The sequence below is a fragment of the Kwoniella mangroviensis genome (assembly GCF_000507465.2).
Source record: "Kwoniella mangroviensis CBS 8507 chromosome 1 map unlocalized Ctg01, whole genome shotgun sequence".
Taxonomy (NCBI): Eukaryota; Fungi; Basidiomycota; class Tremellomycetes; order Tremellales; family Cryptococcaceae; genus Kwoniella; species Kwoniella mangrovensis.
Window position 1 is genome coordinate 10,348,166 of NW_027062533.1, and position 11,569 is coordinate 10,359,734.

An 11,569-nucleotide genomic window follows, 5' to 3' on the forward strand; every position below is an offset into this window, starting at 1 on the left:
TACTTGACACATAAATAGTTCGGCTCGATGCTGGACATGCCGATATGAGTGACAAGATTCTAGGAGAGTCAACAAGTGGGGGGCGAGGAGGAACGAGCGGAACACCCTCTTTCGTAGGTCCTATCCGAATGGGGCAAAGGGAAGTGAAGAGGTGAGCTGGCTTGGTTTGCAGCGCTGGGGAGCCGAAGGGTTGAACTGACGATATCACATTGTCATAGCTGCAACTACTGCTACAAGCGTAAAGTGAGTGCTATATGTTGAAACAGATAGGCGGAGGATCGAAATCTGATAGGCCAAGTTATAGGTAAAATGCGATAAGGTGTTCCCATGTAGTAGATGCATATCTCGAGGACTAGGTGATCTATGTGAACAACAGTGAGTGACTGTCTGTTATGAAAAACAGTACAGGCAGAGCGAGCGCCGACTTAGGCTTATCGATTTGAGTGGTCCGACTTGGTGTAGAACCGTCATGGTGAACGGGAAAATCATCGGTGGTGGACGTCTTCCTTCTCAAAAAGTACCTACGCTCGCTCAGATGGTGGAGGAGAATAAAGCTTTACATCGAAAGATCAATGCTCAAGAGAAGACGATCCAGAACCTCATGAAGAAGTTCGGGAATGAGCAAGACCAAGACCGAGATAATGATGATGATGAAGTTGAAGGGATTGAAGGACGGAGTGGTTCTACCGAATCCCAAAATCAAAGAGATATCGGCGACACTTCATCAAGATACGCCAGTCTGGATAGGGAGAGGGACATGGGACGAGCAAGTGCTGGAACGATGGAGTATGATGGAGAGCCAGAACAGGAAGAAATGGTTAGAATGGATTATCTAAAGCACCTAAGTCAGATCTATGGCATTGAGTCAAAGAGATGTAAAGAGAATGAGAATTTACCACAAGTGAGTTTTAGACTATTAATGAGTGTTTCTATTTCCCATAGAACTTCGTACGCGCAAACAACTGAATCGCTGATATCACATAGCCATATTCGTCTTTCACGAATAACGGAATTCAATCCCTTGAAGCCCTACTCAGTACAGTCCCAATCGGGCAAAGCAGCCAACTCGTCAGATATCATTGTCAGACATTACATTGGATACATACCGTATTCCACGAACCCACTTTCCTCAGAGAACATGATGAATGGATTGATTCATTTAATATGGGAAGACCGATGGTGAAGTCGTACGATTACTATGCTTTATGTGAGTGCTTCTTACCCCAATCCACTCCCAGCATCTGGGAAACTCTGACTATGTCTATGTGTTAATTGATGCGAGACTGATGATATAACAACAGACTATGCGATAATAGCATGCAGTCTTTACTTCATGGATGAATCTTCAGCTATGCTGATAGGCTTCAATCAAGGTAAATAAATATCGCATGTTAGCTTAGCGATATCATTCTTGCGCAATGAGCTAATTGAGTTTTCGTTCCTATTAACATAGAGGCCGTTGCGGTTCTTCCCCGATTCTGGTTTGATACATCTGTCAACTGCCTGCAATGGGGCAATTTCTTGCTCAACCCTACCATGCCAAACTTACAGACGATCTGTATACTGCCGATGATAGCACATGCTTTCGAGTGAGTCTTCTTGATCGTCTACACCTTACACAAGCTCTCGGACTAGACGATTCACTTCCCTCGAGCGTGTTCAGCCCAACATTACACAGGGACTTCAAAAGAAACTGACGTTTCCCCCTTGGCTCGTAGCGCTTCGAAATACCTCGGATCACTCATGCACTGCGCTTTAGGATCTGCTCGGGATTTCGATTTTCACCTGGCTACTTCAGCTACAAATCCCGAGAGATTTGGTGGTAATATTCAGACCGAGTTGGTCAGGCGGATATGGTGTTGTTTGGCCATCACTGATAGGTGAGTCAATGTCTATTTCTAGCAAAAGTACGACACAGGGCTGATCACCAATAATGATCTTTAGTTTACGTCCCGAAGCCCATCACCCATTCCACCTATGTCTACCAAGTAGGTGATTTCCTGCTTCTGCCATCTGGGACATCTTTAAAGCTTACGCGTCATCACAGCCGCTCGCACTTCTCCACCGGCTAACGTTGATGACTACGATCTCGATGATCACAAACCAGTAATATCGCGACCTTTGAGTCAGACTACCCGAGTTACTCAGTACGTTTTGCATCTGCGCATCCCTTGACGGTAAGCTAACATGGCTTCTTTATCTCACCATCAGTCTCATCGCGATGGAACGACTAGCTGCCCTGTTCCGAGACTTCAATCATTCTTTCAGTACCAAAACCACCATTAATGCAAGGTTCAGGTGTGTCCAAGATCACGATGCAAGATTGCAGCGATTGTTAGACGACATACCGGATTTGAAACCGAGAGAAGACGAGACGTACTTCCCAATCAACGACTCTCAGAATTTCGACTACAGACCTTGGTCAAGGTACCTCTGGTTAACTGCTCTACCTCCACACCGGATCATGCTTTACCGCTGGTTTTTGGGTAAGAGCTACATGGATAAAAGGTGGGCAAGGGCGAGAGAGGTGCGTATCCCGTTTGGTTGAAGTGTAAAAATGCAAGAGCCTAGCTAATCGAACCACGTAGGTATGTTTGGAAGCTGCCAGAGCTACATTATCGGCACGTAAGAAGCCCGTCCCGATTTTGTTCCAGAAGAACTGGTAGGTGGTGTCGGTCCTGATACCTTTCCTTCCGTTTAATGCTGACCCTACTTTAGGCATGTATCATCTTACACCGTCATCGCAGGTATGATCCTAGCTCTGGAGTTGACCAACGGCGGTCACGATCCCAACGAGCGCGATCATCTTAAAATGGAAGTTCTCGAAGTCATCAACTTCTTCCGATCTTTGACCGACAAGAATGCTATTGTCAACAGAGGTATCACCTTACTAGAGAACATGGTCTCTGAAGCTGAGTCAAGATCACGAAATGCAGCTACAGAAGTAAATGGTTTCAGCGTGACAAATCAAGATGGAACGATCGATCAACAACCTTTCGATTTCAGTCTGGATGGGTTCTTCTTACAGGGGATGATGAATAATCTGGATGCGGATCTCTTGAATATTTTCTTTCAATCGGATATGAATTCTTCATAATTCAGTTGTATCCTTGTCGGGGTGAGAGTTTACTGTACTGTATGCGTTGTATTCTCATTCACAATGTGGAAACAGATTATATACATGTGTTATCGCGCTGTTCACTACTATACAAAAAACGGTTTTCCACGAATCTAGTAAGGTTTGATACCAACCAATTTGGCCATTCTATCATTCAAAACGGGCGGGTTTTTGGGTTTACCTGTATCGTGAGGACAAGGCGAACCATCTGATCTCTTTACAGGTTCAAAGTCCCTCGCGTAGATGGCAGCAAAGGGGACGTGGGTGGTACCTTTTGATTGCTCGAAGCATTCGACTCGCAATTGACGGTCTTCTTCGGTCAACAAGTGGGCTGGAGCCATACAGATGTCTAAAGCAATTTTCATGAGCTATGAGCCATAGGATTTTTCACATGAAGGCTGGAAGAGGGAGAGAGTGGACTTACAAGTACAAACTCTATCTCTGTCACCTTTTGGTCTAACGTTGTAATGCATTGTTCTTGAATCCCAAAGGATCAAATCTCCGGGCTCGGCACAGACTTTGACCCATTTGCAACCTCGATCGAAGAACCATTGTTGCTGTTCTTCGGTGAAACCGCTGCGCATAGTTCATCAAGTCAGCGTGTATATGGTTATGAGCTAGCATGGGGGACGACTCACAACCAATCGAATGGACCCCAGGATTTATAAGAGTTTCTGCCATGAGTGTCAAAGTACTCCTCGACAAGCGTCGAGCTTCCCTCCAGGACCATCAACCCTCCATCGTCAGGTCCGTTGTTATTCAAGTTGACCAAACCTTGACAACAGTAGAACCCTCTTCGGTAGTGTGATTGATCCATGTGTTCCCATTTGCCGCTGTCCATCACATCGACTCTGTTGGGTAACATGATTGACCCACCGTCAAATGAGGTGATGAGCTCGTCGGTACCCCATACTTTGGCGAAGGCGTCGATCACTCCATCTTCACATCGGATGTCCCACAACTGTGATATATCATACTGATCAGTCGCTGTCTATCTAAAACAATTGTTTTTTTCATTCGAGCTTACAAGTTGTTCGTGACACTGATAGAAAGACAATCCACTGATCAGCTTCAATTCTCTCACAAATCAGAGAAAGCGACTCACGAAACCATAACCATGGAACATACCACCTTTGATATGCACCGGAAGATGTTCGTTCTTCCAAGTCTTGACATCGTTCCTATCGAATCCAAGGGGGAAAGATTCCATCCATTGGAAAGCTCTTTCTCTATATTCGAGGGCTTTTTCAGTTGGAATCGCCTTGACGACGGTATATCCTTTGGTGGCCAATTCATCTCGCCAATCATTGAAGTGAGCCTTATCGAATCGGTCGGCGTAGAAGAATGGTGGAAGTTCAGGAGGAGGGGTAGTCCTTTCTGTAAACCTCTTCTTGAAGGAGGAATCGGGTTGCTCGACGGGCGCGGTGTCTACGGCGATAGGCATGATGAAGTGCTTGGTCTAGTGCGGTTGTTGTTGCAATCTCGAGCTGAAATCAGAAAGTTGATAGATACGGTTGTTGAACAAAGATATGTATGGCTATGAATGTAAACCTTTTATCTCATGATATTCTAGGTAGCTTTTACCTAACTCTCGCGATATTGCGGCCGGGTTCTGCTTCTGCTTATCTTGTTGGCAGAGATAAGTCAGATGACTTGGTCTCTCTTCGGAATTACCAGGATTGGAGTTGACTTGAGCAAGCGTCCAACCAAGGTGTGATATCTGCCGTGTGCTTCAGGAGCTTATCGGGAGACCAATGATTGATAATCTCATCAGCAATCAGGATAGTAGCCTGTACTGTGTGTAGTGTTGTGTGTTCTGAGTGTTTGTGTGCGGACGTTCTGTCTAATGGCTGATGGGAAATGAGACATCAGGCACCACCTCAGGTCTTTCGCTCTTTCGAACTCACTGAGAGGGCAAAAATAGTTCTCGCTCACAGATTACAGCTGCCTATCTTCTCATTCGCTATGATAGAACGTAAGTACGTTAAAAGACGTCCAGATACCGAACTCACCTAGCGGCTGAGATTCGGCCTACTCTGACCAGTGAGATTCTCCTTTTCAGGGTGAGGCTATCTCTCGTAAGTACCAGATTTACCCAGTTGGGAAATCTCGCTCGATTACCATTCATTCTGTTTATCTGGATCATCAGATCAGAATTTCTATCCTCAACTTCGATATCTCTGCTCTTCTCCTCTAAGTGTGCTGAATCACCTCAATTTGCATTGGTCATTTGACCTCGACCATCCATTCCTATCTCATTCCGAAAACCAAAAAGCCATGAGCCTGCAGCGCACTATCGAGTTTTAAACGGCGCCCCGGACCCATCTGAAGGTCAGATCCGAAATTTGCAGCGATATGCTTGTCGCCCATCATCATTTATCATATATATATATATACGCCTAGCCAGCTAGGTTTGGGACTCCCCAATCCCTATCGGACGATTTCTTTCCGCACAATCTTCGACTTCGCTACGACAGATATTCAACCTTGACCATACAAATCAACATGGGCATATACGAAGGTATCACCCCAAGGGGTGCACTTGTGATGTTCTTTGCATCATTAGGTGGTTTGCTGTTCGTAAGTCAATTCGGTCTCACTGTATGAGTAGCCCTTCTGACTTGGGCTTTCTTATTCTAGGGATTCGATAACGGTTGGTGGGGTACTGTACTCGGAGAACAAGCTTTCCTCTGCGATTATGGTGCATCCGCGACCGTTGATGGAGTCGAAACATGTAATCTCACCACTTCACAGCAATCGGCTGGTACAGGTGTCGGCTCTGCTGGTATCAGTAAGTACAGCTGCATTGACCGGTTCCGGTATGTGCTGAATATCACCTTACTACAGTGCTAGGTTGTGCTATCGCAATGTACCTGAACAATCTTATCGGTCGACAGAAATCGATTGTCGCTCTTGCTGTGATCTCCATCATCGGTATCGTCATCGAAATGACCTCAGCAGTTGGGTCTTCCGCTCGTTATGGTCAATTCCTCGCTGGTAAAGGTATGCATCTACCCTTCCACCTGCTTGGCAACGTGGCTAACATACATCTATCACAGTCATCAACTCCATTGCGATGGGTATTGCTTGTAATGTCGTTCCGATCTATCTATCCGAGACTTCTGTTGCATCTGCTCGAGGTTTCGTGATCAACATGTATCAAATGGTCCAAATCGTTGGTGTCATTGTAGCTTCAGGCTCAGTCTACGCAGTGGCTACTCGCACCGACAAATCAGCCTACCTGATCCCAATGGGCATTCAAATGATAGCTCCATCGCTGATTCTTATGGTTGTGCCGTTTATCCCTGAGTCTCCAAGATGGCTTGTTTGGGTAGGGTGAGTGTGCAATCAATCGATCGCGACATGGAATTGTGTCACTGACCTGTCTATCACTCTCCCAGACGAAAAGAAGATGCCATCAAAGCCACCGAGACGCTGTTCAAGACCGAGACCAATGGGTTCGACGCAGCTGATTATGTGCACAAACTCGATGCTGCATTCCATGAAGCCAAAGAGGAAGCCAGAGCCACTGGATGGGGTGATCTCGCCAGACAACCGGATCTTCGACGAGTGCTCATCGCCATGGGTATCCAATCCCTTCAACAAGCGCAAGGTTCTTCCTACATGACTAATTATATCGTATCGTGAGTGATCATACGACAAATGCCTCCAAGCACTGTCTGGGCGGGCTGACAAGAGAAAGGGTGACGTGATAGATTCCTCATTGGTGTTGGTGTGGTCAACTATTTCCCCGTCATCATGGGTCTTTACTGTTTCTACTTTGTTGCCATCTGCACTGGTAACTTCTTGCCAGATATGGTCGGCCGACGACCCATCCTGCTCTCCACTTCTGCCTTCTGTGCGGCCACTCTGATCATCGTATCCATTCTCACCACCGCTTTTGCCGATCCAAGCGCTTCTGTCCAGAAAGCTTCAATCGCATTGATCTTCCTCTGGTACGGTTCTTTCGGTGTCCAATCGCCGTTGATCTGGATAGTCACTGCCGAAGCTGCTCCCACCAGAAACAGAGAGAAGGTATTGGGTCTAGCGACCTTCTGTGGTTTCGGTGTTCAACTCATCATCACCTTTGTGGCTCCTTATATTCAAGATGCAGGATACGGTAACATCGGATCTAAGATCGTAAGTTCATCTGCTGAAATACCTTACCTGGTTATTGATTTGGCTAATGGCTGATGGGTCTGCTGTCCAATAGGGTTTCATCTGGGGAGCCTTCTCCCTCATCAATATCGCATTCGTGTTCTTCTTCGTCCCAGAGACCAAAGGGCACTCCTTGGAGCAGCTCGATTATCTCTACGAGAACAGAGTGGCCACTCGTAAATTTAAGGGTTATCACTTCGATGATGAGGTCCTGGCTACCTCCGCTAATGTCGTGGACGAGATTGTTGTAGATGATTCCGAAGAGAAGAAACAAGATCTTGCTTAATCCGAAATATGCTGTAGTGCTGTAAATGTAAGAAAGGTGATGGGGTTGGTGACAGAGGACGTTCGTGTCCTGGTGTTAGTGGTTTCTTCAGGTTGTTGCTCTCATGGTTGACCTTTGTAGTTTTGCGACCCAATTTTGGTGTCTCGTGCTTGTCATTTCGCTTTGCTGTTCTTTTGATGTTTCCAAGTGTGGTCCCGGATTGGCTACTTATAATGTTACTGTATGCACGGCTTTACATAGATCCTTTCTTGGGAGTTATGCGGAGGCACGACCAACATCCACTGATGTACATTGCTCTAATGAATTCATAGAAGCCAAGATTCGTCAAGATGATTAGTTACTACAGCTTAACATAATTCTTCAAGCGTCTCTTGAATGATGACATGAAATGCATATTGTAGGATCAATCCGCCAATTGAGCTTTAGAAATATCACCTTTCTTGGCGAACTCCCGGCTTGGGAAAACAGTATAACCAACCTCATTGTCAACGAAAGGGCCATAGAACCTTGACCTGTCCCACTTGTAAAGTGCCTCCTTATTCTTGAGTCTATCTACCAAGTCAGGATTTGCCCTACAGGTTCGTAACCGAAAGAGTGAACAAAGCGTCCTGTAGCCAAGCATGGACTTACACGAAATATCTCCCGAAAGCCACTAGGTCTGAGGTACCATTCTGGATACCTTCGTTTGCGTTCTCTGGTCCAAATCCACCTGCAGTGATCAAAGGTGTACTTGAACCTAAAGCTTTTCTGAATGGCTTGAGTGATACTTCCTCCTGTCCGTTGCTGATCATGTCTTTCAGAGCATCCTGCTTCTCCGAAGCTGATTTCAACTCATCGAATCTTGGCTCTACCAAGTGTCTACAAGATCTCTCATCAATAAGATCTAGTTGTTGCCCTGGAGTTTGAATAGACTTACACGTAGGCCAGGCCGAATTTACCCAACTCTCCACATAGATAGGACCACTGCTCCAACCTATTCTCTCCGAACGTTTGACCAAATAACATACCGAATGGTGTCAATCTGACAGCCACCTTTGAAGGTCCAATCGCTTCGCATAGTCTTCTAACGGTTTCCAGCACGAATCGACATCGTTTTTCGACGGATCCTCCGTACTTGTCTGTACGTATGTTTACTGAGAAATATGCGCAAAGAGTTGTGTCAGATAATTGCTCCAAGTACTTATTCGATGCGGATGTCACTTACTGTTGCTGTGCAAGAATTGATCAAAGAGGTACCTGGCGAGCTCCAAATTAGCTCTGCTCCTGCCTGCATTAGCGGGGTCTTGTAATCACATACCCGTTGCCCGCGTGTACCTCTATGCCGTCAAATCCCACCTCCATTGCCTTTTGAGCAGCATTAACGAAATCATTTTGAGTATTTGATATATCTTCTTGAGTCATCGGCTTGGGAACTTCAAAAGGTCTAGCATCGAATCCGTTCCACTGGAAAATACCTTGCATGGGTATGTTGGAACTACTCTCCGGCTGTTGACCGGCTATCAACGCTGAGTGGGTAGTCCTACCTTGATGCCATAGCTGGTTGAATATATATCCACCCTTTTCATGTACCGCAGAAACGATAGATATCCATCCAGCTTGCTGTTCATCGGTGAAACTTCCTGGTATACCGAATAATCCTGATGCTCGAAGCGATACTGGTCTACAGGGGTATTCAGTCTGATGTCCCCCAAACATCCTACGCTGTGAGTGGACTCACGTCGCTTCGGTGATGATTAATCCACCAGGGGTTGCTCGTTTTCTAAGTCACTGTACGTGTCAGTTGGTGTCCAGTAACAGGCTATCGCCAACCGTATCCCGACTCACACATAGTACTCCTTCATCAAATCATTCGGAACCCATGTTGAAGGATACCTCTCAGACTTGGAAGCTCTATTCCGAGTCCTTGGGCGGGTCTCAGATCAGCACGCTGATGATGACTGCCGGCGATGGAACACTCACAACGGGGCAAGAACTACACGGTGCGCCAATTGGCAATCACCGATCTTGATGGGTGTCCAGATGTCCACTTCTAACGTCTTCGTCATGTTTGAACCAAGGGGCAGTGGTTATAGATGTGCTAAGCTGACAGGTTGTGGTCAGTTTTCTGATCATGTTGTATTTGTGCCAGCCGTACAGACATCTTCTGTTGCTGGACAAAACTTCCGTAGAGAGATTAGCGAACTGCTACCAAGGATTGATAGCTGCTATTGATAAGGGAATTCAGGGAAAGAGGCAGGAAAGGAGTGAGTTTTCGGAAAGGACATTTCGGAACTGGATTTTCCGGGCGCATGGGCCCTTCCGATAGAGATAAGAGTCTTTAGGAATGATTTTGTCGTTCTTAATTGGATGGTGTATAGTACGACTTGGTGCACTATCGCTGGTAACCATGGCAAAGATGAGGTATTGGTTGCTATATGTCTATCATCATAAATCTGTGTGCTTGTCACGAATTGTACACATTCCTCTCCCGATTAACGACTTGCAGAACTCAAAACCATGACACTAGATCTGTGCAGACTCACGGCCACTGAAGTCGTCAAATTGACTAAATCAGGGGAGCTCAAGGTGGAAGACTAGTGAGTAGAATAAACCTGAAGCTGTGTTTTGATGCTGATCTGCGCACGGTGACCCAGTGCCAAAGCATTGATAGCCCGAGTGGAGGAGCGAGATCCATTCGTGCACGCATGGGCATATTTCAGTCCGTCGATCATCCTCGAGTCGGCCCGTAGACTAGATGCCATCCCAGCTGAGAAGCGAGGACCTCTCCACGGAGTTGCAGTCGGTATCAAAGATGTAATTTACACCAAAGATATGCCTACTCAACAGTACTCGCCCATATACAAGGATGATCATCCCGAATTAGACGCTTCAGTCGTGTTATCGTTGAGGGCGATGGGCGCTCTAATCTTCGGTAAAACACATACAACGGAATTTGCTACCTGTCAAAAAGGTCCGCCCACTTGCAATCCTCATGATCCGACTAGAACAGCAGGTGGGAGTTCCTCGGGTTCAGGTGCTGCTGTCGGCGATTTCCAGGTACCCCTCGCTTTGGGTACTCAGACTGGTGGAAGTACTATCAGACCTGCTTCATACAATGGAGTATACGCCTTAAAACCCACTTGGAATGCTATTTCTAGAGAAGGCTTGAAGATGTGTGAGTGCCGAAAATGCATCCTTCACTGAAGGGATCAAACTGAATAGTTCTTGACGTGTTCAGACTCCATCACCTGCGATACTGTGGGGCTTTATTCCAGAAGCATCGAGGACTTAGAAATGCTATGTGAAATTTTCAACCTGCAAGATGATGTCGCTCCACCTACAGCGCCTCTCAGTCTTTCTGGGGCCAAATTTGGATTCGTCAAAACTCATGTGTGGCCTAAAGCCGAGCCGGCATTGATTACATTATGGGAGGAAGCTAAGAATTATTTGATCGAGGCGGGTGCCGAAGTGGAGGAGGTTAAATTACCAGAAATATTTGATAATTTAGGAACATGGCATAGAAACATATTGCATATGGAGGGGTATTCATCTTTCTTGGGTGATTATCTGCAGTCACCGGAACTATTAGACCCCTGGGTTACTAAACACGCCGTGAATGAAGGTAAAACAAGCAGGAAGGAACAATTGCAAGCTTACGACGAAATTGCCAAGCTACGCCCCGTTATCGACGAGATCGCTTCAAAGTATACTTGCTTGGTTACTCCCAGTGTCACTGGCGAAGCGCCTGTGCTCGAAGAACCCCTCAGATTCACTGGAGATGCCTCTTTCAACCTCATGTGGACTGTCTTACATCTTCCGGTCATCAACATACCTGGTTTCAAGGGTCCAAATGGGATGCCGATTGGTTTGTCCCTTGTAGCTCCTAGATATTACGAGCAGGATTTACTCAGGACTTCACATGCGATTAAGGATGTTTTCGCCAAAGGTGGCTGGAAGTTGTAGAAGCGATTTCGAGACATGGTAGGAATAGATAGTTGAAAATAATCTAGATGTCCGTTATTTTTCAA

The 11,569-nt window shown here is 46.1% G+C and overlaps 5 protein-coding genes across 5 annotated transcripts; 3 read left to right on the forward strand and 2 right to left on the reverse strand.

The window, feature by feature from the left end:
• Window positions 1–44: 44 nt before the first annotated feature.
• I203_103920 (uncharacterized protein) lies at window positions 45–3,097 on the forward strand (the record flags this gene model as incomplete). Its single annotated transcript, XM_019149492.2, has 13 exons — window positions 45–151; window positions 219–243; window positions 305–375; window positions 463–901; window positions 985–1,207; window positions 1,302–1,373; window positions 1,454–1,589; window positions 1,719–1,880; window positions 1,945–1,988; window positions 2,048–2,147; window positions 2,212–2,527; window positions 2,589–2,662; window positions 2,719–3,097. The coding sequence occupies 13 exons, from the start codon at window positions 45–47 to the stop codon at window positions 3,095–3,097; spliced, it is 2,148 nt and encodes a 715-aa protein (XP_019001035.2).
• A 134-nt stretch (window positions 3,098–3,231) lies between these two features.
• On the reverse strand, window positions 3,232–4,562 carry I203_103921 (uncharacterized protein; the record flags this gene model as incomplete). Its single annotated transcript, XM_019149493.1, has 4 exons — window positions 3,232–3,467; window positions 3,543–3,694; window positions 3,757–4,094; window positions 4,224–4,562. 4 exons carry the CDS (start codon window positions 4,560–4,562, stop codon window positions 3,232–3,234), a joined length of 1,065 nt encoding a protein of 354 aa, XP_019001036.1.
• A 1,061-nt stretch (window positions 4,563–5,623) lies between these two features.
• Window positions 5,624–7,562, forward strand: I203_103922 (uncharacterized protein; the record flags this gene model as incomplete). The annotated part of the gene is made up of 7 exons (XM_019149494.1): window positions 5,624–5,698; window positions 5,759–5,909; window positions 5,966–6,121; window positions 6,178–6,454; window positions 6,520–6,762; window positions 6,835–7,258; window positions 7,332–7,562. The coding sequence occupies 7 exons, from the start codon at window positions 5,624–5,626 to the stop codon at window positions 7,560–7,562; spliced, it is 1,557 nt and encodes a 518-aa protein (XP_019001037.1).
• Window positions 7,563–7,965: 403 nt separating this feature from the next.
• Window positions 7,966–9,607, reverse strand: I203_103923 (uncharacterized protein; the record flags this gene model as incomplete). The annotated part of the gene is made up of 8 exons (XM_065517422.1): window positions 7,966–8,134; window positions 8,193–8,420; window positions 8,479–8,695; window positions 8,767–8,798; window positions 8,860–9,222; window positions 9,280–9,321; window positions 9,387–9,464; window positions 9,522–9,607. 8 exons carry the CDS (start codon window positions 9,605–9,607, stop codon window positions 7,966–7,968), a joined length of 1,215 nt encoding a protein of 404 aa, XP_065374240.1.
• A 451-nt stretch (window positions 9,608–10,058) lies between these two features.
• Window positions 10,059–11,504, forward strand: I203_103924 (uncharacterized protein; the record flags this gene model as incomplete). The annotated part of the gene is made up of 3 exons (XM_019149496.1): window positions 10,059–10,138; window positions 10,196–10,716; window positions 10,780–11,504. The coding sequence occupies 3 exons, from the start codon at window positions 10,059–10,061 to the stop codon at window positions 11,502–11,504; spliced, it is 1,326 nt and encodes a 441-aa protein (XP_019001039.1).
• Between the last annotated feature and the right edge of the window lie 65 nt (window positions 11,505–11,569).